This window comes from Aptenodytes forsteri, unplaced genomic scaffold (genome assembly GCF_000699145.1).
Source record: "Aptenodytes forsteri isolate BGI_AS27 unplaced genomic scaffold, ASM69914v1 Scaffold23, whole genome shotgun sequence".
Classification (NCBI taxonomy): Eukaryota; Metazoa; Chordata; class Aves; order Sphenisciformes; family Spheniscidae; genus Aptenodytes; species Aptenodytes forsteri.
Window position 1 is genome coordinate 2,459,360 of NW_008796043.1, and position 22,066 is coordinate 2,481,425.

The 22,066-nt window shown below is 43.2% G+C and overlaps 1 protein-coding gene across 1 annotated transcript in view; it reads left to right on the forward strand.

Moving 5' to 3' along the window:
• Positions 1-5,935, forward strand: part of GAREM1 (GRB2 associated regulator of MAPK1 subtype 1) — a 105,496-nt gene extending 99,561 nt beyond the window's left edge. The window contains exon 7 of the mRNA XM_009285657.1: positions 2,804-5,935. Coding sequence (XP_009283932.1) covers positions 2,804-3,716 — 913 coding nt within the window. The 3' untranslated portion in view covers positions 3,717-5,935. The remainder of the gene's footprint in view (positions 1-2,803) is intronic.
• Positions 5,936-22,066: the final 16,131 nt, after the last annotated feature.

A 22,066-nucleotide genomic window follows, 5' to 3' on the forward strand; every position in this document is an offset into this window, starting at 1 on the left:
TTGGTGTCATCTGCAACCTTGCTGAGGGTGCACTCGATCCCACTGTCTATGTCATTGATGAAGATATTAAACAGTACCAGTCCCAAGACGAACCCCTGCGGGATGCCACTCGTCACCAGTCTCCATCTGGACATTGAGTCGTTGACCACTACCCTCTGGATGCGACCATCTAACCAATTCCTCACCCACCGGGCAGTCCACCCATCAAATCCATACCTCTCCAGTTTAAAGAGAAGGATGTTGTGGGGGACCGTGTCAGAGGCCTTACAGAGGTCCAGACAGACAACATCTGTAGCCCTTCCCATATCCACTGTTGTAGTCACTCCATCGTAGAAGGCCAAATCATTTCAGCCTAGATGGAATTGGTATAATAACTTATGCTGGAATTGCCTTTCTCAGCCATACTGCACATTTGCAGCTTAGTGTTGTGTGTCTGGCAATGATCACTCTAGATCAAGGCTGCTCGTTTGCTTTTATGAAAGCCTGTTGGGTAGTTCTGTCAAGGTCTACTCCACAGGAGGCACAACACCTCCCAGCATTTGAGGCCCACCAAATGCTGCTTTCTCTCTTTGTAGCTAAGAATACATTTGCCTCCCAAGCAAGCAGGAAAACAGTGAGAAGTGAAGTTACTTGGGAATTCAGGTGGTATTATTTGCCTCAAACTTCACAATATTTGCATGAAATTCATCTCCAACTTGGGTCCAGACCAGATATCTCCATCTTGGTAGAATTGACCTAGTGCTGCAGAGGAAGCTGCTAGAAAATTGGCAATGTGTGGACTAACCAGATTGCTGGTGAAGTTGCTTTTCAAGTATTGCCATTTTTATCAATGATCTTATTTTCTGGATCGTGAAGGGCTGCAGCCAATATTTTAAACACAAACAAAACCAGTATGATTTGTCCTTATCTGCCTGTAAAAATGCCTGATGTCTGACTTCAGCTGTATTTGAGGTTTCTCTTGCATCCTTTGGCACTGAGTCCCAGTGAGTTAATTTTGGTGGAGGACAAATAAGGAAGCACTTTGAAAATGTTACTTTATCAGTTTTCAGTAATTCCATTAATCTTTTAAATCATTAAATGTTCCCATTTCTAATATTGAATTAGAGAACAGAAACAGGATCAATCAATTTAATTCCTCTGTATGGTTAGTTGTTTACAACACCTCACGGACTGTCTTCCCTGACTTGAACAGCCCAATGGCTAGATTTGTGAAAAATGCTTTGCACTGTGTACGTTACAACAGTTGGCTTTCAAACAGCCAGAAATGACCAGTTGACAGTGTATCCTTGTTGAGGAGGAAAAAAAAAGTCTGCTATTTTAAATATCCAGCTGCTTTCACTTGCAGACTTGTATTTGTGACATAAACAGGAAAAAAGAAAAGTTTGGAGGGCATGGAGTGGAGAGTGAGGGATGGTTAGACAGAGAGGGAAGCTGCATCTCTTGGGGCTGAATTTTATAACTAATTTTCCAGTGATACAGATTAGAGCTGCTTTTATGCATCTGCACTTAGTGTTTGAGCTGGGCAAGTCCAGGCTGGCTTCGTCTCTGACTCACTGTAAGGGCACAGGGAACTTTTTTTTGTGTCAATCCATTCAAAACTATGCTGGTTTTTTGAAAGCTGCTGCCCTCCTCAAACAGTTTTCACTGAGCTGTCACAGAATGACTACCTAGTTTCTTTCTTGAGTAGTTAGTTTCCAGAAGAGAGAGGCGAGTAATTAAAACAATTATTTCAACAGTTGGTTTCCCTCTGTTCTGTTAGGTAAGGATTTTATAAATCTGCTAATTGTTTTTCCAGTGTTCTGGCTTAATTGACCAGAATTCCAGAGATAACCCAATCCTTCAGACTTTCTAAAAGAAAGTGGCATAAAAGCAGCAAACATTTGCTTTTTGTAACAGATTGCATGCTTTTGTTGGCACCTCTGTCTCTCAGGAGATGAATCCATCTCACCTGGATATAAACCTATCCGTTCCCTCAGACAGGCTGAGCTAGTTTACCACCTGGAAGTAGGTCAGGGTAACTTTAGGTGCCTTTGAAAAGCAAGTGTTTCTCGTCATAGCTTTTTAAGGATATGGATGCACAAACAAGTTACTGTGGGGTAAGCTTAAAGCCTTGACACACAACACATACAGCCAGGTCTGCTTACCCTTCCAAGTAAAACTCTTCCTTTGGCAGTAAGCTTATAAGTAACTTATTCTGTGTTACTGTATTGTGCACTGGTGCAGTTTTTGCACCGGTGACTGGTGGGGAAGGATCCTCTGCCCTGTGCACGTGCAAGTGGCATAATAAATGAAAATGTTGGCTCCAAAAGGGCTTTTGGTCATCTCTTATGTCAGTCAAGCTTGGGTCTAGTGCAATGGTGACCTGCCCCTATTACGAGCTTTTGCATATCATGACACATCTGTGGTATATAAATATAAAATACAGGATTAGAACATCTTCTAGTATATGTGAGGCTGTTCCTTTTCCATGGTGGTGTCCCTCAGGAATTCGACAGTGGAAAACCTGAGTATTCGGGAGATGACACAGAACTGAATTGAGACATGTACTTTTTTACGAGCTTGAAGAACCAAGACATGAGGCTTTTGGGTATATCAGCATCTTGTCAGGCTTGTAGAATGAGTAAAAGAACTGTCAATGCATTATTCAAATGTGTTGTTAATTCAAATCTGAAAAGTTCTGCCGGAGGAAAGAAGATTCTTTCCTTCTGACAGCCACCCTCTGACTCTGTCAGATGATTTATGAATTTATTCAAATGCCACATTTTTTCGTACTAACAACATCCTTTCTGCTTTGTTCCTTAAGCAATGTCACAGAGAGCGACAACACCAACCCAACTGAGAGCACACCTGTTTCCTGCTACCCTTGTAACATGATGAAAACCGAATCCAAAGAGCCTGAGAGCACGATGCCTTTGGGAAGCCCTTCAACTGAAGCTCTGCCTTCGCGGTTGTCTTGGCCAAACCATTTTTCAGGAACTGCTGAAGGCCTGAATAGGAGTGATTTCCTGCTCGATCCCAGCAGGAGCTACAGTTACCCCAGACAGAAGACTCCAGGTACGCCAAAGAGAAACTGCCCAGCACCTTTGACTTTTGACTTCGATGGGTGTGAGCTCCCGGCGGGGTACTCCCCGCTGACCCCCTCAGAGTTCACGAACACCATCTCTAGCTGTCCAAAGTCGGCAAGTTACTCTCTAGACTGCACTGATGAGAAAACTCTGGGAGTCAGCAACACAAAGCAGAGCCATTCATGTCCTGCCTTACCTCCTCGGGCACCGAAGTCAAGTGAAGAGAAAATGGTTACAGACATCTGTCCCTTGCCGCTGAAAATAGATGGTGCTGAGGAGGAGTCGAAAACTGGTTCTCCAGACCTCTTGGAAGATCAGTATCTCGTTAAAAAGGGCATGCAGGATACGTTCTCTGTGTCTTATCCCTTCTCGTCTCCCCTCCACCTCCAGTTAGCACCAAGATCTTGTGGGGATGGCTCTCCCTGGCAGCCGCCCACAGACCTTTCTGGACTCTCGGTAGAGGAAGTGTCTAAATCGCTGAGGTTTATTGGTCTGTCAGAAGATGTCATATCGTTTTTTGTTACAGAGAAGATTGATGGCAATTTACTGGTTCAGCTTACGGAAGAAATCCTGTCAGAAGACTTTAAGCTAAGCAAATTGCAGGTTAAGAAAATACTACAGTTCATTAATGGCTGGCGGCCCAAGATGTGATGCCGACTAGTTATTAGTGAAACTGTACGAGATGTGCTCGATGCACTTCAGCTAATACATCACTTCCTGTTTTTTGCACTAAAAGCCCTTCCTGTAAATAGTAGTAGAAAAATTCTTACTATGCAGATAAATGGTTTTGAGTGGTGAATGGATTTTTTTTTTTGTATGTCAATAATAAAGATAGAGAATCTGCAGAGGTGTGCCTTGAGCATCCCTGAACATTCAACAGCTGCTAAAAACTGGACACTAAGGGAACTTTTACTCCATAGTCTGTTAAGACTTAGTCGTATTTATTACTGAACAATTTGATGCTGAAAGACACACACCGATCCAGTTTACAATTTTGTGTTAACTGCAAAAAAAATGTATTTCTTATGGGTTTATTTCTGTTCAAATAATATTTGGCAACATGCTGTGACTTTCTTCCGTTTCTGTTAACAAAAAGCATGTTCAGATATACAAAAACATCGTTTTCACACTACAGCTGAAAATGTTAAGAATTGCTGTGAAGTGCCACTAATACACTATTCTTGCAGCATATTTTTATTAACAGTATCTTCCTGACTACCTGTAACGTGGATACATTTTCCATGTTACTTTGAGCAAAAAGAGTTAAATGTTTTTAAAACAAGAGTCTTGCTTAGCTCATTGCCCAGAGGGGGAGGGAGAAGGGGGATTTTCCTACTGAGCCACTCTGCCCTGGCCAATTAAAAGTTTATGACCTGTAGATTTCAAAAGTTGCTTTTGTAGTCGGATGGCTTGAGTAAGTAGCATGACTTCTGGTTGTGCAGCTTTCTCATGGGAAAGGCAGTTCAGTGCACAGACTCTTCTCTCGGCAGATCCTGCCTGCCGCAGTAGCCAGCTAGCACAGCCCTTGCAGTAGCCTTGCTCTGGCGAAAGGCAACCCCTTATATTTTCTCTGCTGCTGTTGTTGTCATCTGAAAATGCGCTCAATGTGCTATCCTGTTCCTGTGGTCGGATCTGTGTGGGAAGGTGATAGTACTCCTGTAGGATGCCTTTGAAATAAAGCATTAGCGAGGTGGGAACAGAAACAGCACATGGCACGCTGGTAAGGAGGAGTCAAGTGAGGGTTTGGGCCATGCCTTGGGAAATGCTTGTGATGTTTTAAGTTCACCTGTCTTGTTTGCAGTGGGCTAGGAGGATGTGGGTGTCAAAGTGGGAGGGACTGTAGCATCGTAAGACGTGCCAATTCAGTTGCCCAGCTGCAAAAACTCACTGCAATAGATGTCACATGGAAGTAGCAGTCAAAAGGGAGCACAGAGATGGGAAGGGGACATTAGGCTGCCCCTGGAGACCTTTCAAATTTAACTGCTCAGAAGGCTAGAAATAGGATTAACTTTTGACAGTCCCTTGCTGATTTCCTGTGCTTGGCAGAGGTCTCTGATGTGTCTAAATAACCCCTGGATCCTCTGCTTTTGTGGTACTGAATGCAAGGATTTGTGGAGGTCCTCAGGAAACAGTCTGTGGTGTCCATCCTCAGTGCCCAGGATCCTCAGGTGGTCAGAGCCAGGGATGCTGGAGCAGCTTCACCTGCTGCTGAGCAGAGCCCTGGCCAGGGTGACACCATCACCTGCCTTTCTTACCTTTTTGAAGTACAAAAAAAATCTCTCTTTTTCCATTGTAGGGCATGTAGTGGGAGCATCAAGAGGAAATACAGAGGAGGGACAAAAAGGAGAGGCTGCTTTTGCCTGTTTTCTCAACCAAATTCACTCATTAAAAAGAATTTATTTGCAAATGGAGTTTTCTGTTGCCCGGGCAAATTTCATGTCATGTCTCCATGCCAAAGCCAAGATGCATCATTTGTCTTGCAATAATGCAAACCACCAGTTCCCAACCAGAAAAGCAAAGCCCAATTGATGTGGGTACTAGAAAGCAGTGAGCCAAAAAATATCCCAATAGAAAAACCCCAAGAGTTCATAATCCTACTCCTTTTCTTAATGTATTGACTTTGAGCAACAGATCAATAGCTTTCTCCAGATGTGTTTTAATTAGCGTCCTAAAATATTTTAGCTGCAAGTAAGTCTAAATCAAATTCAAGTACTGTTCAGATGTGTATGCTTGTTGGTAGGCATGTGCAAGTTGAAGTCAATTGCATTTTAACCCTCGCTATGTCAAATGAGCATTCAAACTCGAAAGGGCCAAATTTTAAATAACAGGTACTTTTCTTTGTTTTGCTTGGCTTGTTAATTCCAGGTAAAAAAAAAAAAAATATCGCTCTCAAAAAAAAGATGGCAGTCTTGGTAATATTAACATTAAATATTTTGAATGCCCCCAGGATATTAACATCCCTGAGAAAATAGTGTTGTTTGACTACGGATGGTTACCTATTCTGTTATCTCTGCTTACCCGCTTGGAATGGTTTTTCTTGCAAGCAGCCTGGTGGAATTTGCATTCGTGAGTGTGCTGCATTAAAATCACGTATGCATAGACCAAAATACACCTGGCCTGTTCAAAGTCCCAGAAATGTGCAATGATTCCAGAAGCAGATCCTGTGTGCAAAAATACAGCTAAAACCTTTAATTGCAAACTTGCTATTGATGTCCTTCCAGTTGTCTTGTTCTGGCTTGGCACCGCTTACTTTTATGCATAATATGTTAGCATTTGACCTTTTCTTTTGCCCTTAGCAGCTCACCACCTTAATTTTCCAAGCCTTTTTTAGCAATTTAGGTGTTCCTAACCTTTGTGTTGTGTGAATTATATGACTGCGGCGTCGAACTACGTGCTTGTGATGCCCGAGCTGGACTGAAACGTCTGCTCTGGTGAAATCGGGAGAGAGATGAGCAAACTGGGCAGCTGGAGTATGGTGGCTCAGCCCCTCCACTGCTGTGTAGGTAGCCAGGTTATGGCAGCAGTGATGCCCGTGGGATCTAATTTATTTGCTTTCCTCTTGAGCTTCATTGCTGTGGTGTTAGGGGGTCAGGACCACCTTTGGCGCTGTAGAAGGCAGTCTGAACAGGGCAGACCGATGCGAACACGTCAGTCTCACGGGAAGTCCCTGGCAATAAAAGGATGGTGGCACCTTTGAAATGGGGCAGGAGCAGAGAAGTCCTTCAGGCCTTAGCAGAGAACCATGCAGTCTCTTTAGAATGATGGGGTGTAAAACCTGGAGACTTAAATCTCTAAAAGGTTACAAAATGCTGCACTGCTGCTTGTACTTCAAGATGGAGGGTTACTTTAATGTTCCCACTGTGATTAGGAAGTGTCTGAAAGCTCTGGGGAATATCCCTGTGATACAAACTTTTTACCAGCTGACGTGAATAGGAGACAGCACTCAGCGTTTGATAGGACTTGCAAACCGAGCAGCGCTGGGGCATGGGCACTCCTTCGTGGGAGTCCCTTGCTGCTGAACTGTTGATGTGGGCTCTTGCCTGTTTTGGTGCAACCCAACCAGCCTGTGCAATGGGTGATCCCAGACAACTCCCAAGCACAGCTCGGAGGTTAGCAGTGGGGGAAACCAGCCTCGTTTTGGAGGGTAATGGAGTTCAACCGTGTTGATGTGAGCTGTGTTGGTTGTCCTTGGGGCCTGAGAGCAGGCTCTGGCCCATTTTGTCTCCCAACAGAGATGTAGCCATTGAGTTCAGACAACGCATGTCGTGCCAGAGCGGCGTAAAATCTCTTACTTTTTGGAGGCAGTCTACTGAAATAGGCCAGTCCTAACCTTGGACTTCTTTCCTCAGATTAAATAAATGTAAGGCCTCTGGTGCTTATTTAGTTATCGCTGTCTGAAGTTGTGTGTTATCCTGGGGGGTTTTGTTTGTCTGGGGGTTTGGTAGCAAAAAATCTGGCATGTCATTCTGCATGGAGCTGTCTCTTTGTCCTACACCAGGAAACGCATCCTTTCTATGCAACAGTCACATGGCAGCGCAAGGACTTGATGCTGCCTTCAGCAGCGAAAGCTGGATTCTGGCATGGGGGCTTTTCTGGAGGTGGACACAGAATTGGCCAGGGGAGGGATGGGGAGGAAACTGGAGGGGAAATGCTGGTTTCCTTTAAACACTCATTGTGCCTAGGATTAAGATTCTTGTATTGCTGCCTGGCTGGCTAACCAAAGCTGTATTGAAATCAACTCAAAGTGCATATTTGCGTTCTTAATCTTGCCGTATTGTAAAAATTGCCTACGGCTAGAAACTTAGAGACAGAAAACATTTGGTCCATCCAAAATTAGAAGGAAAATGTATTTTGAAGTGTTCTTTGCAGCTAGAAGCGAGGGTTTGAAGTAACTGTGTATTACACGGGGTTTTTTCCAATATAACAGCTTTACTTGCCACTTTAATTGACTTTATTTCACAACAACAGCTTCAAGAGAAAAAGCGTAAACAGCGATGCTGTCTCAAAAACCACTGTGTTTCAAATCTGTCTATAAATACTTGAAGTGTTTTCTCCTATGTTCTCTTCTTGACTCAACTCCTTGACTTCCCGCTAAATAAAGTGTGCTGGCACCAGTTACTTGCGTGCTGCCCAGCGGGGTGCCTGCCTGCAACGCAGCTCAGCGAAGTCCTGCCTGTGGGCCAGGCGGGGGGTACGCCACGCTACTTAAAAGCCAAACACCAGCCCTATGTGAAAGGACAAGGGCTTAGCCCAGCTCTCCGGGCTCCTCTTTTTGATGCTCTGAAATTGAGCGTTCCCGTGTACGAGCTAGAAGGTATGAATGAAATCGTAATCAAAGTGTGGGGTCGTCCATTCTGTTCGCGGTATTAGGGACGGCAGGGCAGTAGGGAAATGCAAGGCCCCTTGTTGAGACCTAGCAATAAATGACTCTTCATTTGTTATGTCTTAAACCCTAATAGTCCAGGAGTTGTTCAGACTTTATCAGTTCTGTGCATAATAACCAAATTTTCAGTGTGAAAATCTGCAAAGTGATTCTCTTGACTTGGACAATCTTCTGAATTATATTGAAAATATCTTGTTAGTTCTTAGCTCTTAGATTCACTTTGGGTAGGTCAAAAAAGTGACACTTGGGAAACAAAAAGAGAAAGCCCCAAAACTTTGGCTTGGTACATTTCCGTTATAAAACAAAGATTGTTTTTTGTGGAATTCTGTGCTGTTTTGGGCTTTTGTGTAAAAGGCTGAAGGCAGATTATTATTTAAACCAGGTGCAAATAAACAGCATGTTTTTTGTGGAATTCTGTGCTGTTTTGGGCTTTTGTGTAAAAGGCTGAAGGCAGATTATTATTTAAACCAGGTGCAAATAAATATCCCTGTAATGTATATGAACAAATTTAAACCGTGTATTGTAAGTATATAAACTGTATATTAAAGACACTATTTTCATGATATTTCAAACATGTACAGAATTTGTTGTACTAGCATGTTTTTTGTGGAATTCTGTGCTGTTTTGGGCTTTTGTGTAAAAGGCTGAAGGCAGATTATTATTTAAACCAGGTGCAAATAAATATCCCTGTAATGTATATGAACAAATTTAAACCGTGTATTGTAAGTATATAAACTGTATATTAAAGACACTATTTTCATGATATTTCAAACATGTACAGAATTTGTTGTACTAAATCGGTTGGGTTGCACGTATTATGTAAAATGGTTGGTTTTAATTTAGTAATTTCACTGACTTATCCTCTTGCTCATCTCAGTATAATTCGAAAATAAGCACTTCTCAAATAGCGAATTCACAAAGTAAGATTGGGATAATTGAGAGGAGCAATCAGGCTTTTGCATTTAACCTCTCAAGACACATTACTTTTCCCTGTCTTGTAATTTCGCTTGATCCCCTTCAGCAAGAGCATCGAGCTGTGTGTTCCCCAAAGAATTTGTTGCCAGACAGCTTTCCTGTCTCCAGCAGACGTTCACCTAAAGCATTATTTTCCCGAGCCCTCAGCCTATTATCTTTGTTTTAGAGAAATGTATTCAATTATAATTTGGATATGCTTTCAAGCGCAAGACCACGCACAAGTATTTCTGCTTTGCAAAAAGTCTCTGAAGCATTTATTGGGTGGGGAGAAAATTAGAGACAAAACGATGTTGTGCTCTAGGTTGCCTGTTCACGTTTCCTCCGATATTGGCAATAGAGGGAAATGTCAGCTCTACAACCATTCACATGTCATGCAGATAAGTTGCTGTTGTGCCAAATTCCCCTTGGGCTGAAGCTTCGTTTGCTGATACTAGGCCAAAAGAAAGTTTACTCCAGCACAACAGTAGTTGTGGAGGGGTTTATGGAAGGACTCGTATGTTTATGAGAAATAAAGCAGGGCAGAATCTGCCACAGTGGTTGCCATTGGATTTGAGACAGATGGGGCAAGTAAAGCCTCCGACCCTCACATCTGGGAGAGGGGAGAAGCATGTCTGGAGGCAGGATGTGCATTGGGGGGCGGGGGGCATGGAACAGAAGCAGTATTGCTTTCACAAGTTAAGAAAAATGTCATTCACCATGAGCAGGGCTGTCTAGGGCACATGTCTGCTCTGCTCCCCAAAGAGGGGAAAGGAAAATATTTAATTTTTTTAATGCTCCAGTCAGTTGGCTCCAGGCTGGGCAAAAGGGTCTACAGGAAAGCATTCGATGCAGGAAGGGGAAGGGAAGGGCTATAGCCAAGTCAAAATGTGGCCATCTCCCTAGCAGGAAAGTGCTGTTCTAAGGCAGGCATTTTCTGTTTACATGTATTATAGTAGTCATCGAGACTGACATAAATCTCCTGTCTGACTCTAGTCACCATAGCTACCTGTAAATATGAATAAGGAATACAGGCAGGGGAGGGACCTGAAAATGCAGCTCTCATCTCTTTGGTAAGTGCAAGCTTAACACTCGTGGATGTGCCGTTCCTCTTGGTATGATACATTTGCTAATTAGACCTCCCCTAGATCTGTTAGGTGTGTATGTACCCTGTTCTCCCTCTCGCTGGGGCTCCTGTCCTTGAGTTGAGTTGCCATGGGATTCAGGATGTTGAGAGAGCCTGACGTCCTGCCTCATGACGCCTGTGACTAATCACTGAAGTCCTTAGTTGCAGTAGACTGTGGTAGCTCAGGTCGTCGCTAGCTTGGGGCACTCTACACCACGCTCTGTTGCCCAGGTATAAACATGCTTTATGTCACCAGATGCACACGTCATATGCAACCACTTTCTCCTGTGCACAGGGCGACCAAAAGCTGCCAGCCTAGGCAAAGCTCTCCTGTTTTCCCTTTGTTCCATGCCGTGAGCAGATGATGGGATTTGCCATTGCAGAATGAACAGAAAATCTGGGCTGCTTGGGCAGTTGCCCTCAGTGATTTTGCCCAGGCCCTTGGTGCTGCTGGACCATCTCCCTAGCAGCCTTGCTCCCATGGCAGCATGAGTTTTAGGGGTTCCTTTGGCACCCATTGCTAACCACTGCCTCTGCCACTATGGGCAGCTGTTGGAATGGCAGCTCTGATGGTTGTGCAAAAACTCAAGATTAATTGTATTCTGTATATAGATTTTTTTTTTCTTCCCTTGCCCGTGGTTGTCATGCTCAGTGAAGATCAATTTTTGTTGAAAGTTGACAGTATTTATATTTTTATTCAGGTGCCTGGATCCAGCATTTCTCCTTTCCCAGAATAAAGCATTGGTATTCATTTTCACTCAGCACAATGAAGAGCTGATGTGAAGAGTGGCTTTGAGAAGGAGATGTCTTCTCCCCTTTCTCGCCATCAGATTCCAAAGGTGGAAAGCTCAAGATGGGTAACGAGGCTGCCACAATGTGAGCATAGAAATATGACCCAAATCTTTATTTATTGCTCAACGGGACCTCAAAATGCCCTTGACTCCTGGGTGGGACAAAAGGAATCTGGTGCCAAATGCGCTTGGATTAAATGAAAACCATTCCTCACAGGGAGCCTGGGCTAGGAGGAAGAAGAATAAAAGGAAAGAAAATAGGGAGGAAGGAGACAACATGTTTAAGGTGACAAGTCTAAGGAGCTGGCAATGAAGCAGAGGGATGTGTCCTCTTGCTTTGTGTGGCGGTGGCTGCTGTAGTACTTGTACGTGCCACACAGTGTCAGACTGGCACACAGTCGCCGAAAGATGAAACCAACTGTAGGGGTTGCAGAGGGTGATAGATGGGCTCAGGGATATAATTGGGACTCTCTGCCAATCCCGTAAAAGCTCTGACACAAGAAGGAGCTCTTTTAATTGCGCTGCTGCTATTCCATTATACAGTTTCAACAATTATTCTTAATGAATATGGGGGTCAGTGAAGCAGGTCTCCAGGGCTGGGTTTCCAGTGGATTAGTGCAAACAGAAAGCAGGAGGAAGCTCTAATGGGTCGACACTGTAAGAACTGGCAGAAGGTCTGGCAGAGCCCTGAAGAACTGCATATATCTTGGCTAATCTTATTTATTTAACTGCAGCTCTGCAAGTGGGAGAAATGCATGACAGCTAGAAACTACCCTAAACGCTGGTCCTAGATAGCCTTTGCTCCTGAAGAATGAAGCACAGGCCATCCTGGTAACCAGCCCTCCAGTTTCCTCCTGAAGACAATGGGTATTTTTATCCTTCAAAAAGACTGGAAAATCATATTGGATTAGTATTTCATACAACCATGGAATGGTTTGGGTTGGAAGGGACCTCTAAAGGTCACCTAGTCCAACCCCCCTGCCATGGGCAGGGACATCCTTCACTAGATCAGGTTGCTCAAAGCCCCGTCCAACCTGACCTTGAACACTTCCAGTGATGGGGCATCCACAACTTCTCTGAGCAATCTGTTCCAGTGTCCCACCACCCTCATCGTAAAAAATGTCATCTTTATATCCAATCTAAATCTACCCTTTTTCAGTTTAAAACCATTGCCCCTTGTCCTGCCACTACACGTCTTGGTAAAAAGTTTCTCTCCATCTTTCTTATAAGCCCCCTTTATATATTGAAAGGACACAAGAAGGTCTCCCCGGAGCCTTCTCTTCTCCAGGCTGAACAACCCCGACACTCTCAGTCTTTCTTCATAGGTGTTCCAGCCCTCTGACCATTTTCATGGCCCTGAAATTTCTCCTTTTACTAACAAATCAGTGAAACTGCAGTAGAGATGGGAACAGCCCTCTGTCTACATCTGTCCCACATAGGTCTGTGGTTACTCTTGCCTTACTATTGATTTCTCAAACGTTTTTGTCTTCTGCTTCCTGTAATGAATGGCAATGGTAGTTAAACACAGGTTTTCTTTTACCTAACTAGTAAGCTTTCCAATAACCCTTCCTTCCTGACTTAAAAAAAAATGTAAGGGCACATATTGTATCTTCTTTTGATTCTTCTCTGCTGCAGCTGGTTTACTGAAAAAAAAGAATGTCATTTCACAGGGTCTCCAATGTTCATTTTTTGCTTTATAGAATTCAATCTGAGCTTCTCGTGCAATGTTAAAAAGTAGGACTTGGAAACTGAGCTTCCAGTGGGAGTGCAGCGGGCCAAGGATAAAAAGCCCACTAATTAAAAAAGCAACAAACAGTACAAATGTAGGTTTCGCAGCTTGACCTAAAAACCCAACCCAGTGTATCCTTTCATTTTGTCACCCTCCTCTGCTACCTTTTGGCCTCCAGAGACTGACTGGGTGCCTCTTGCCATGGGTGACGGGGCAGTTGCAGGGGGTGGGTGGCTGCCTCTGGTCCTACACAGAGCCCTACTACTATGTGCAGGCAAAACACTCATCCTTTTCCTGACCTGCTCCTGCTGTCTGCACCCCTCTTGCTCTGAGAGCTTTAACCTCTGAGCTTCCATTGCAGATAAACTTGGTTTTGGCTTCCACCATGCTGCAAACCCCGAAGGAATCAGTTAGGGTGATATCCACTTATAAAAGTACATAACTAACATTTATAAAATACCCCACTGCTGTTGAGCAGCGAGAACTGTTCTGAGGACCACAAAGCTTTCAGTTGATGGAGTTTCTTTCATTCTTCTTCTCTGGTTCTTCACGTGTAAAATGAACCCAGCCCCAAGCCCAGTATATGGCATGATATTTCTGCTCCTACTGCCCTGAAAGTGGTTTGGTTATTTCCCCACTCTGAGGATTACTGAGACATCTTCAGCTACTGTCTAGTTGTACAGAGTTCAGTTTCCTAAGCATGTATAACTTCACTTATATTTGATAGCTAGCAGCTGGAATTTGATTTTTGTAGTTTATCCAAATGGCTTGTGTTCATATCTCCCTAACCCAGTGTTTTTACAAGAAAATTGAAATATCTACCTAAAGTAAAACTATATAGATGATCCATGAAAATTGGTGTCATCTTATTCCTACTGATGGCTTTAAACAGAAAAAAACAGAGAAGGGCAAAGCACAAGTAAAAGGAGTTCTATTTAGGCTGCAGGTTCTTACTCTTAAGCTTGAAATCTCAGGGCTAATCATGAACCTGCCTGGAGCCATGAATTTCCATATACAAGATGCAGCTTTGAAATCTTTTTCAAAGTCTTACGTTTGAACTGTGGAAAACCAGAGATGAGAAGGCAGTTTCTAAAGGAGAGAGGAGAGGCCTCTCTGTCGCACTGCGCCTTTCATCTCCAAACACAAAGGACCAACATAACAGAAAAAGAGCCAGCGTAAGCCGAGCCGCAGCCGCTCAGCCCAAAGTTGCAGCCCAGTATCGCCTCCCTCACAGCAGCCCCGAGCAAAGAGCATGGCAAGGGAATGGGAACAGGACACACCAGGATAGTTCTTGGGACTGCTTTCTCCATCTCCAATGATTTACATCTCAGGGGCTTTCAGAGACAGCAGTGGTATTTTGTATTTAAAAGTCACTGTCTTCACTAATGAGTTTCAAAGTTTCATGCTAAAATGCAAATTTTTTACCTGCAACTTATGTTGGATTTTATTCAGAAGCGCTAAGCAAAAATCAAGATTTTTAGGAACAGATGCATTTAAAGACCCTAGTGCCACCACTAAAACAGTATCAGCACGCTGTGTTTGTAAACCATACATGACTCTGCCTCTGGTATTTTTGTTCTTGCATGCCTTTCCGGGCTGTTACAACTTTCTGTTGGTACTCACAGAGCTTGAGATTCATGCAATAACCTGTGGAGCACCTTGAATTAGGGGATGCTTGTTTCCAACTGAGTAAAAAAAAAAAACCAACCCTCCCGATTCTCAAGGGATGCAGTTTGCACCCACTCATTCATGGGGATCTAAAGGAAATGTGCCCGAATACCAAGGAACAAAGTAAATGTTCCTCAGCATTTCTCAAGTTCTGTGTGAAACCAACCTCACCGCATGGGTTTCTGCATTTATTTCTCAGCCAAAATTCACCCTGAAATGAAATAGGATTTTTAGAAGCCAGAGGGGATTCCAGCCAAGAAACTGAGATAATGTTCACCAGTAAAATTTGACCCAAGGCATTATTGAGCTTCTTACGCCTGTGTTATATATCAGAAAAATTCTTCCCAGAGAGCCGTTCTCCACAACAGCCACTGCTTATTGCTCTGCATTTTGCCATAAGCCAAGTTCATAAATGCATTTTTAATTGATGTAATGGAAGACTTGGAATGTTTGGGGAAAAAAAGGACTATAATTCCTTCAATTATGCTGAAATATTTCAGATAATTTTAAATAGGTGTCTTCTAGAAGGCTTTGCTTTTTCTTCATTTTTAATACTTACCATAAGCTATTTCAGATGGGAGCTCTTTAAAAGTCAGAGCATCAATAAAAGGTTGTTAAAAGCAGGCTAGCCTCTGGTTAGCTCGGGTTTTTTGCTAAAGCTGTGTTACATTACTGAATGCAGGTGTGTGTATGCACCTGTGTGTCTGTGTATAACAACACAGACAACAAAAAATGCATGAATAAAAAATCATCTGCTACTTGTCTGCTGCTTACTGTACAGCTTAAGTCTTCTGCAATACCAAAACCACAAGTTTTTCCAGCATGTGAGAACAAGCAAGTGAACTTGCCTGACAGACGGGAAGCAAAATCTGTTTGTGAAGACAGACTGACAGTTCAAGTGCAGAGAAATAGGAAAAGGGTAATCCAGGCTCCCTTTTAAGTTTGCTTAATAATAAGGTTTTCTTCTCTTCTGAGAAAATCAAAGATTACATTCACACAGGTAAAGGGCTTTTTTAATTTGATTGTTTTAGCTGAGTTTCTTTATGCAATTTTCCATTTGATTTAATTCTATTTAGTATGATAAATGCTGCTTAATCTGAAATTCTTTTTTTTTCACTTTCATGTATGAAAAACAGAGATGAAAGATTAGCTTCTAGTGACCTGCATCAAAATATAATTTGGCTGGAAATGAAATGAATTTGGATTTAGCTGTATCTCCTGGATAGTTTCGCTGCAACAACAAATCTTCATAAAATTAAGCTGCCTCTGCTCAAGGAGTGGAAGAGGTGTGTTCAGCTGAGCTGTGAGAAGCTCCTGTGGTCTCTGCCCTGCTTGTGTGTGTCTGACTGGAGTCAATGCCATCAGATCCTCAAAATGTAAAGGAATTTAGGATTTTAAAGTAAGATTACTGCAGCAGCTTTTCATGGTTTAATTACTTTATATTGGAGGCTGCTGAATGATGCGTTCGGTGAGCTGATTGCTTTTCAGAGAGCATTAAAAGATTTAGCTGCTCCCTGTTTCAAACATTTGGAAATTTTCACGCTGGGATTGAAGGAAGCTATGGAGCAAATCACGTCTCTCCCTGGGTGCTGGCGGCTCGCTTCCTTGGTAGCTTGGGCTGTGTGGAAGGAATTGTGACAAAATGTAATTATTTTGGATTTAAGCTTTTTTGTAACTTGGTCTGTGTTTTGTCTCTCAGCTGTGTAAAAGGCAATATGCACTGGTTGTTGGGTTTTCTCAATCGCAGAGTATTAATGGCAAGCATTAATACAGCATCTTCCCCCTGCTCTGCTGGTGGCACTGGTCTCGCTGGGTGCCCACTGCCTGGGCTGGTCCCTGGCGCGTGGCTGCGGTGGGGAGCCGGTGCCCCTCGGTCAGAGCAGAGCGGGCATCTCTAGGCAGACGTCTCTTCAGATCCGGGTATCCTTATCTGCCTCAGGGCATTAGCTTGCGGCTCAGGGTAACGCAGGCACTGGAACAGTAATGTAGGCAACTTACATGCCACCGCGTCCTCCCTTCCTCCCTGTACCATCGTGTGACCATAGCTGCTGGCGTTGCCATCCGTCCTCCTCCTCGGTAGAGAAATATCCAAATATCGCGTATCCCAAGAGCAAACAATCCTGCTTACAATATTGCAAATATCACATGAAAGGTATTTACAGGAAAATTAATTTATTTTGGATAGTGCGCAGGAGGAATAAGAGGTCATGAAAATCTCCTTGCATCGAGGTACCTTTGACTGACACCCTCTCCCTAAGTCACTGCCAGCTGGCCTTGCAGTTGGGCATGGCAGCAATGGAGGTTGTCTGTCAGAACCAGCTTGAGGTGGGCTTGGTATCAAATTGGAGGGATTGGCCTTCACTGAACAGTTAAAAAATTCTTGCCAGCATGGCTTCAAGTGCTATCAACTCTATTGTAATTTTCTTCTGTACTGATTACAAAAAAACTCAGTAGCTTTTCCCTAAGGATCCACTCAGAAAGATCCCATTTTTTAGAGCCGGAAATAGGCTCATCTGTGGTGGCTGCTGCCTGCTGCTCCCCGTGCCCGGCGGGGACGTCTGCCGTGCCGCTTGTGGAGCTGAGAACAACTGTTTCCACCTATCTCAGTCTCCTCTTTGCCAAATTTCCTCCCGTTACCTGGCCCCGGACCCTCCCCAGTGACAGCTGAACGCCCCCTGAGCTGTCTCCCTGCTCCTCCATGAGCCCTCTTTGTGGGCGGCTGTGGTGGATCCGCAGCTCAGTGCTCACCTGGGCAGGGCCAAACTGGGCAGCTGGAAGAGCTCTGCCTGACCGCAACGGCAGAGACAGGCTCAGAAAAAACACAGAGGCTTGTTGGGAGCCTCCAGAGGCAGACCGAGCTGGAATCGGATTAGGTTTTGATTTATTTTCCGGTCAAGTCCTTTTACCTGGGAGACACAACCGTGCCCTGGGGGGGGCTCGTGTTGCTCGCACACAGATCTTGGGCTGCATTCACTTCTTTCTCCAGATAGTTTGTATCAATTGCACTCTCCCCTCCCCAGACCGTTTTCTCACGGTCCTTCTGAAGCGCCAGCTGTCTCGCCAGCACTTCCCTACAAAGCCTGTAAACTAACAAAACATTGATAGGTTCATAATGTAGAAGTTAAGGTTTCTGCTTTAAAAGTTAGGCTTCTGAGATGATTGGTTTTTCTCACCCTCTGGGGTTTGCAAGGCTTGTCTGATCGGTGTTTAGAAGAAGCCCAAGCATCTGACAAGCCTTTCGAAAACAAAGCAAAAAATCAGTTGTCCTCTCTCTTTCCTTCAAAGCTAGCCCTACCGCCAGAGCACGTTCTTCGACAGGATGTCTCCTGCTCCACACCATACAGATATCCCACCCATTCGTATTCTGGGGAGAGGAAGAAATGAAATCCCCAGCGCTATAAAACTATACTATGTAGTTCTAGTTCTTTTGAATTCTGGTGTTGGAACTTCATTAAATCCTCTTTTAGTGTGGATTTCACTTGCTAAGCCATAATAAAATGGATAAATCTAATAATTTCTTTGAATTTGATTCCACTTGCACTTTCTCTTTCCTAAGCAGCTTTTTGTGTCATGAAAACAATGGTCCAGTATGTATTTAATAGTTCATCTATTTAATAGTTAATCTCATGACATTTCTCTGCATCTGGAGGAAAATACCCGGGACAATGATGCTGGCTAATAATATCAAAGTGATGAGCAAAGAACTAGCACCCACATTCTCAGCTGATGATGTGGCAAAGATCAAGAAATTCTGCAAAGCTCAAACTAAAGTAAGTTATAAATTGCACTAATGCTGGCTAATGGATAATGAGATTCCATTCTAATGTTGGTAATGTGCAATGTAAGTGTTTGCTGTTTCTTAAATAGGATATCTTTGACCATTTAAGCAAGTCTTTAGCACCAAACGTTCATGGCCATGAGTATATTAAAAAAGCCATTTTGTGTATGCTACTGCGGGATAATGAGAGAGTTCTCAACAATGGGACGCGCATTAAAGGAGACATCAATATCTTATTATTAGGTAAGAGCATGTAGAGTTAATAGTGCATTGATAAGTTATTTTATTATCCCCCCTCCTCATCATGCCAGTGTAGTTCTGTTATGCAATATTAGCAAGAAAATAAAAGCCAACCCAGTACAAAGACTCATTTCGTCTTATACAAGAATGTTTGTTAGTGTCTTAGGATCAATTTATTTTATCCTTGGGCACATTTTTACAATTATTTCTGTTTTGTCCCACACTTCCCTATTTACTTGACATCTGTTCTATGTTTCTAACTAGTGCCGGCATGATGCGCAATCGAGTCTAATCCTGCACTGCTCATTCGCGCGAGACACCCACTGATTTCACGAATGGGCTTCAGTTTATCGCTCAAGTTGATGGAACTATTCTACTTCTGTCACTTGTAGGCATGGTGGCTGTTCAGTTGTGACTTCATTTCTAAATGCTTTGTTTTCAGTACCCATAATTAAGTTACATTAGCCTGACGATGCTAACCTGCCTCATAAGAACTCCTGGCAGACGTGTCAGCTTCCTTACATAAATGAAGCTCGCTATTTCTCTACAGAGCTTCAATCAAATATTTGATAACTTGCTTTAAAGATAGATTAACCTAAAACAATAATCCTTTTCAAATCTTCCTGTTTGAGTATGTCTTTTCTTTCCTGAAGAAGGCAACTTGCACACTTACTTACTGGCAGTACTGAAACAACGCTTCATCCACACCGCACTACTATGGTGTTTTAACCATGTCAGTACAGATGGGATCAGTTATCCAACAACCCCTTGTCGAAAGCACTTGCCCAGCACCTGAATTACCTCGCTGTGTATCCAAATATAGCACATGTGGAGCCACGAAAATTCAAAGCAGTTGCATAATGGCACTCAATGACATGCTAATGGATCTGCTGCACTTTGCAATCCAAAGGACTTTAATAAAGCCAAAAGTTGGTCCCTTAATAAAATGCAAAGCTAGGTTGGACCTAGGCATACTTCTTTGAAATTTGGAATGAGATCTTAAATTAAAAAAAAAGAAAAAAAGATTTATTCTGGGAGGATTCTGAAGCAAGAATTCTAATAAGGAAAGTATATTTTGAGCATTTCTATCTGATTTATTGAAACAGTAGGATTTCTGAGGATGTCTTCAGTACCTACCTGTGTTGCAGTAATGTCTGGAGCGGTGTTAGGCATGTAATAATAGCATAGTAATATAAACTTTTCCTTAAGAAAACAGTTGTGGTTCCTTTATAGATAGATAGATAGATAGATAGATAGATAGATAGATAGATAGATAGATATACACTCCTGACCCTAGGAATGCCAGCTTCTCTTTATTTTCTTTCCAGTTTGAGACTGAAATGAACAATTGCAGTCCTTCTTATACAGCAATACTGTTGGTGTAACCTTTCAACTAGCTAAAGCAATTTTAGAAGCTAATCAGTGGTGCAAGATTTCCAGGTTTGCTAAGACTCGGGAGCGTTCTGGAGGGGAAATGCTGGAAAAAAACCCCTAAAATTCTATAATGCAGAGGATTTCTTACTAGAGCCCTTCAACTTTGGGAACTTTAAGGCTCAAGCACATGTCTCTGTAACGCTTTGTCTTCTTTCAATTGCCTGAACCTGTGCTTTTGGAGATGCTGGTGGAGCATGGCAGGCTCCTTTACCTGGAATAACGGCAGGGGTTGATTTAATTTGCTCACAATTTTCTCCTTTTAAACTGAAGTTGAACATTACACCTCATAACATTTATAGGGAAGCTGTGTTTCTGAATAACATATGAAATAAAAGGCTGCAAGTTTAGGGAAAAAAAAAGGTACTAATGATATTTCAAGGTACTTACAAGGTTTAAGTGAGTGTTTTAAACTTCGGAAGTTTTGATCTTCGTTACTTGAAAAGGGGAAAAACTTTGACACTTCTCAATATCCATCTCAACATACTCACAACATACTTGCAACACTGTCAGAGGCATCTTCCTCCTTTTACAGGGAAGGAGCTTAGAAAACACTGAATAAAAAATACTTATTATGAAGATCAAGTGGTAGCTTATAAAAGCTGGCTGTAACTGCCCTTCAGCTGCCTGGCAAACTGCATTTTTTGAGAGCGCAGCCCCAGGCTGCCCTGGAGTTAGCAATATCAGGGTTAATGTCCCCTAACCCATCAGCAGGGACTCCTGGCTCTCCTGCTCCCACCACCTTCATCCAGCTATTGAGGTCTGTCTGCCAACAGCAGTGAAGCCGACGGCTGTCGGGTTTTGGGGGCCAAGGGGGAAGAAGTGTCTCGGTGACAACTGTGGCCGTGGTGGAGCAGCGCTGACAGAGGTCCTGGGTTTGCTCCCACCGAGTGCCATGTCCCTGCTTGTGACCAATGGACTAAACGGCACCATCGGGGCAGCCAACAAACAGGTACTGGTGGGTTGCCTTTTCTCAATCTGATTTGACAGCGATTTACTCTGTGCTCTTACTTAAGCCTCCTAATAGTCTTGATTTAACTGTCTTTCCAATAAATTGAGGAAACTGATTTCCCATTTCCCAGGAGTATTTGGGCAATTAATTGTAAAAATACTTCGTAAGTGAAAGAACTGCCAGAGCTTGAAAGTACCAAGGTTCAAGTTTACTGGAGCAATTAGCCCCTGACATCATCAGCGAGTATTTAATGACTATCCCTAACGCCCAGCTCAGAGGTCTGGGCCGGCATCCTGCAGTCCCTGGATCTGAAGGGAGTGACCATGGTGCTCCTCCTGCCCTCATTTCTTTTGCACATCCATGGAGAGGAGTCGGGCCTCTGGCTGCTGGGACCCACATTTCCCCTTCCATAAAAGTTTCATACTGCACACCTGTGTATTTGCATGGGGTGGCCATGTTGTTAAACGTAACTGAAGTTTGAGCTTTAATGACAAATAAGCCCTGCTGCAGCTGGGAAAAGACCTTTGGCAAGGGTAATCCTGCTAATGTGTGGCTCCATCTGACATGATCCAGACCCTTAGGAGTGCATGGCTACATCTTACACAGTGACTCTTGGGAGGGATGTGTTCCGACTTCACCAGTAGCTACTTAAATTTCAAACACTTTCAGCACCCCGTGTGACAAAAGCCAAAGGTGGTGGGGAAGGAGAGGATGTTTACGGCACTCCTGTTTAATAAACTAAGGGAAGTCATGTACTCACAGATAGATACTGTACAAGTTATTCAGCACAAATTAATCATTCACATATATGCTGAATAAAATGGTAGTAAAGAAAGGTCAGGATTTCTCTACTGCTTATTAGGCTATTTAATTTTTTCATAGAATCATAGAATCATTAAGGTTGGAAAAGACCTCTAAGATCATCAAGTCCAACCATCGACCCAACACCACC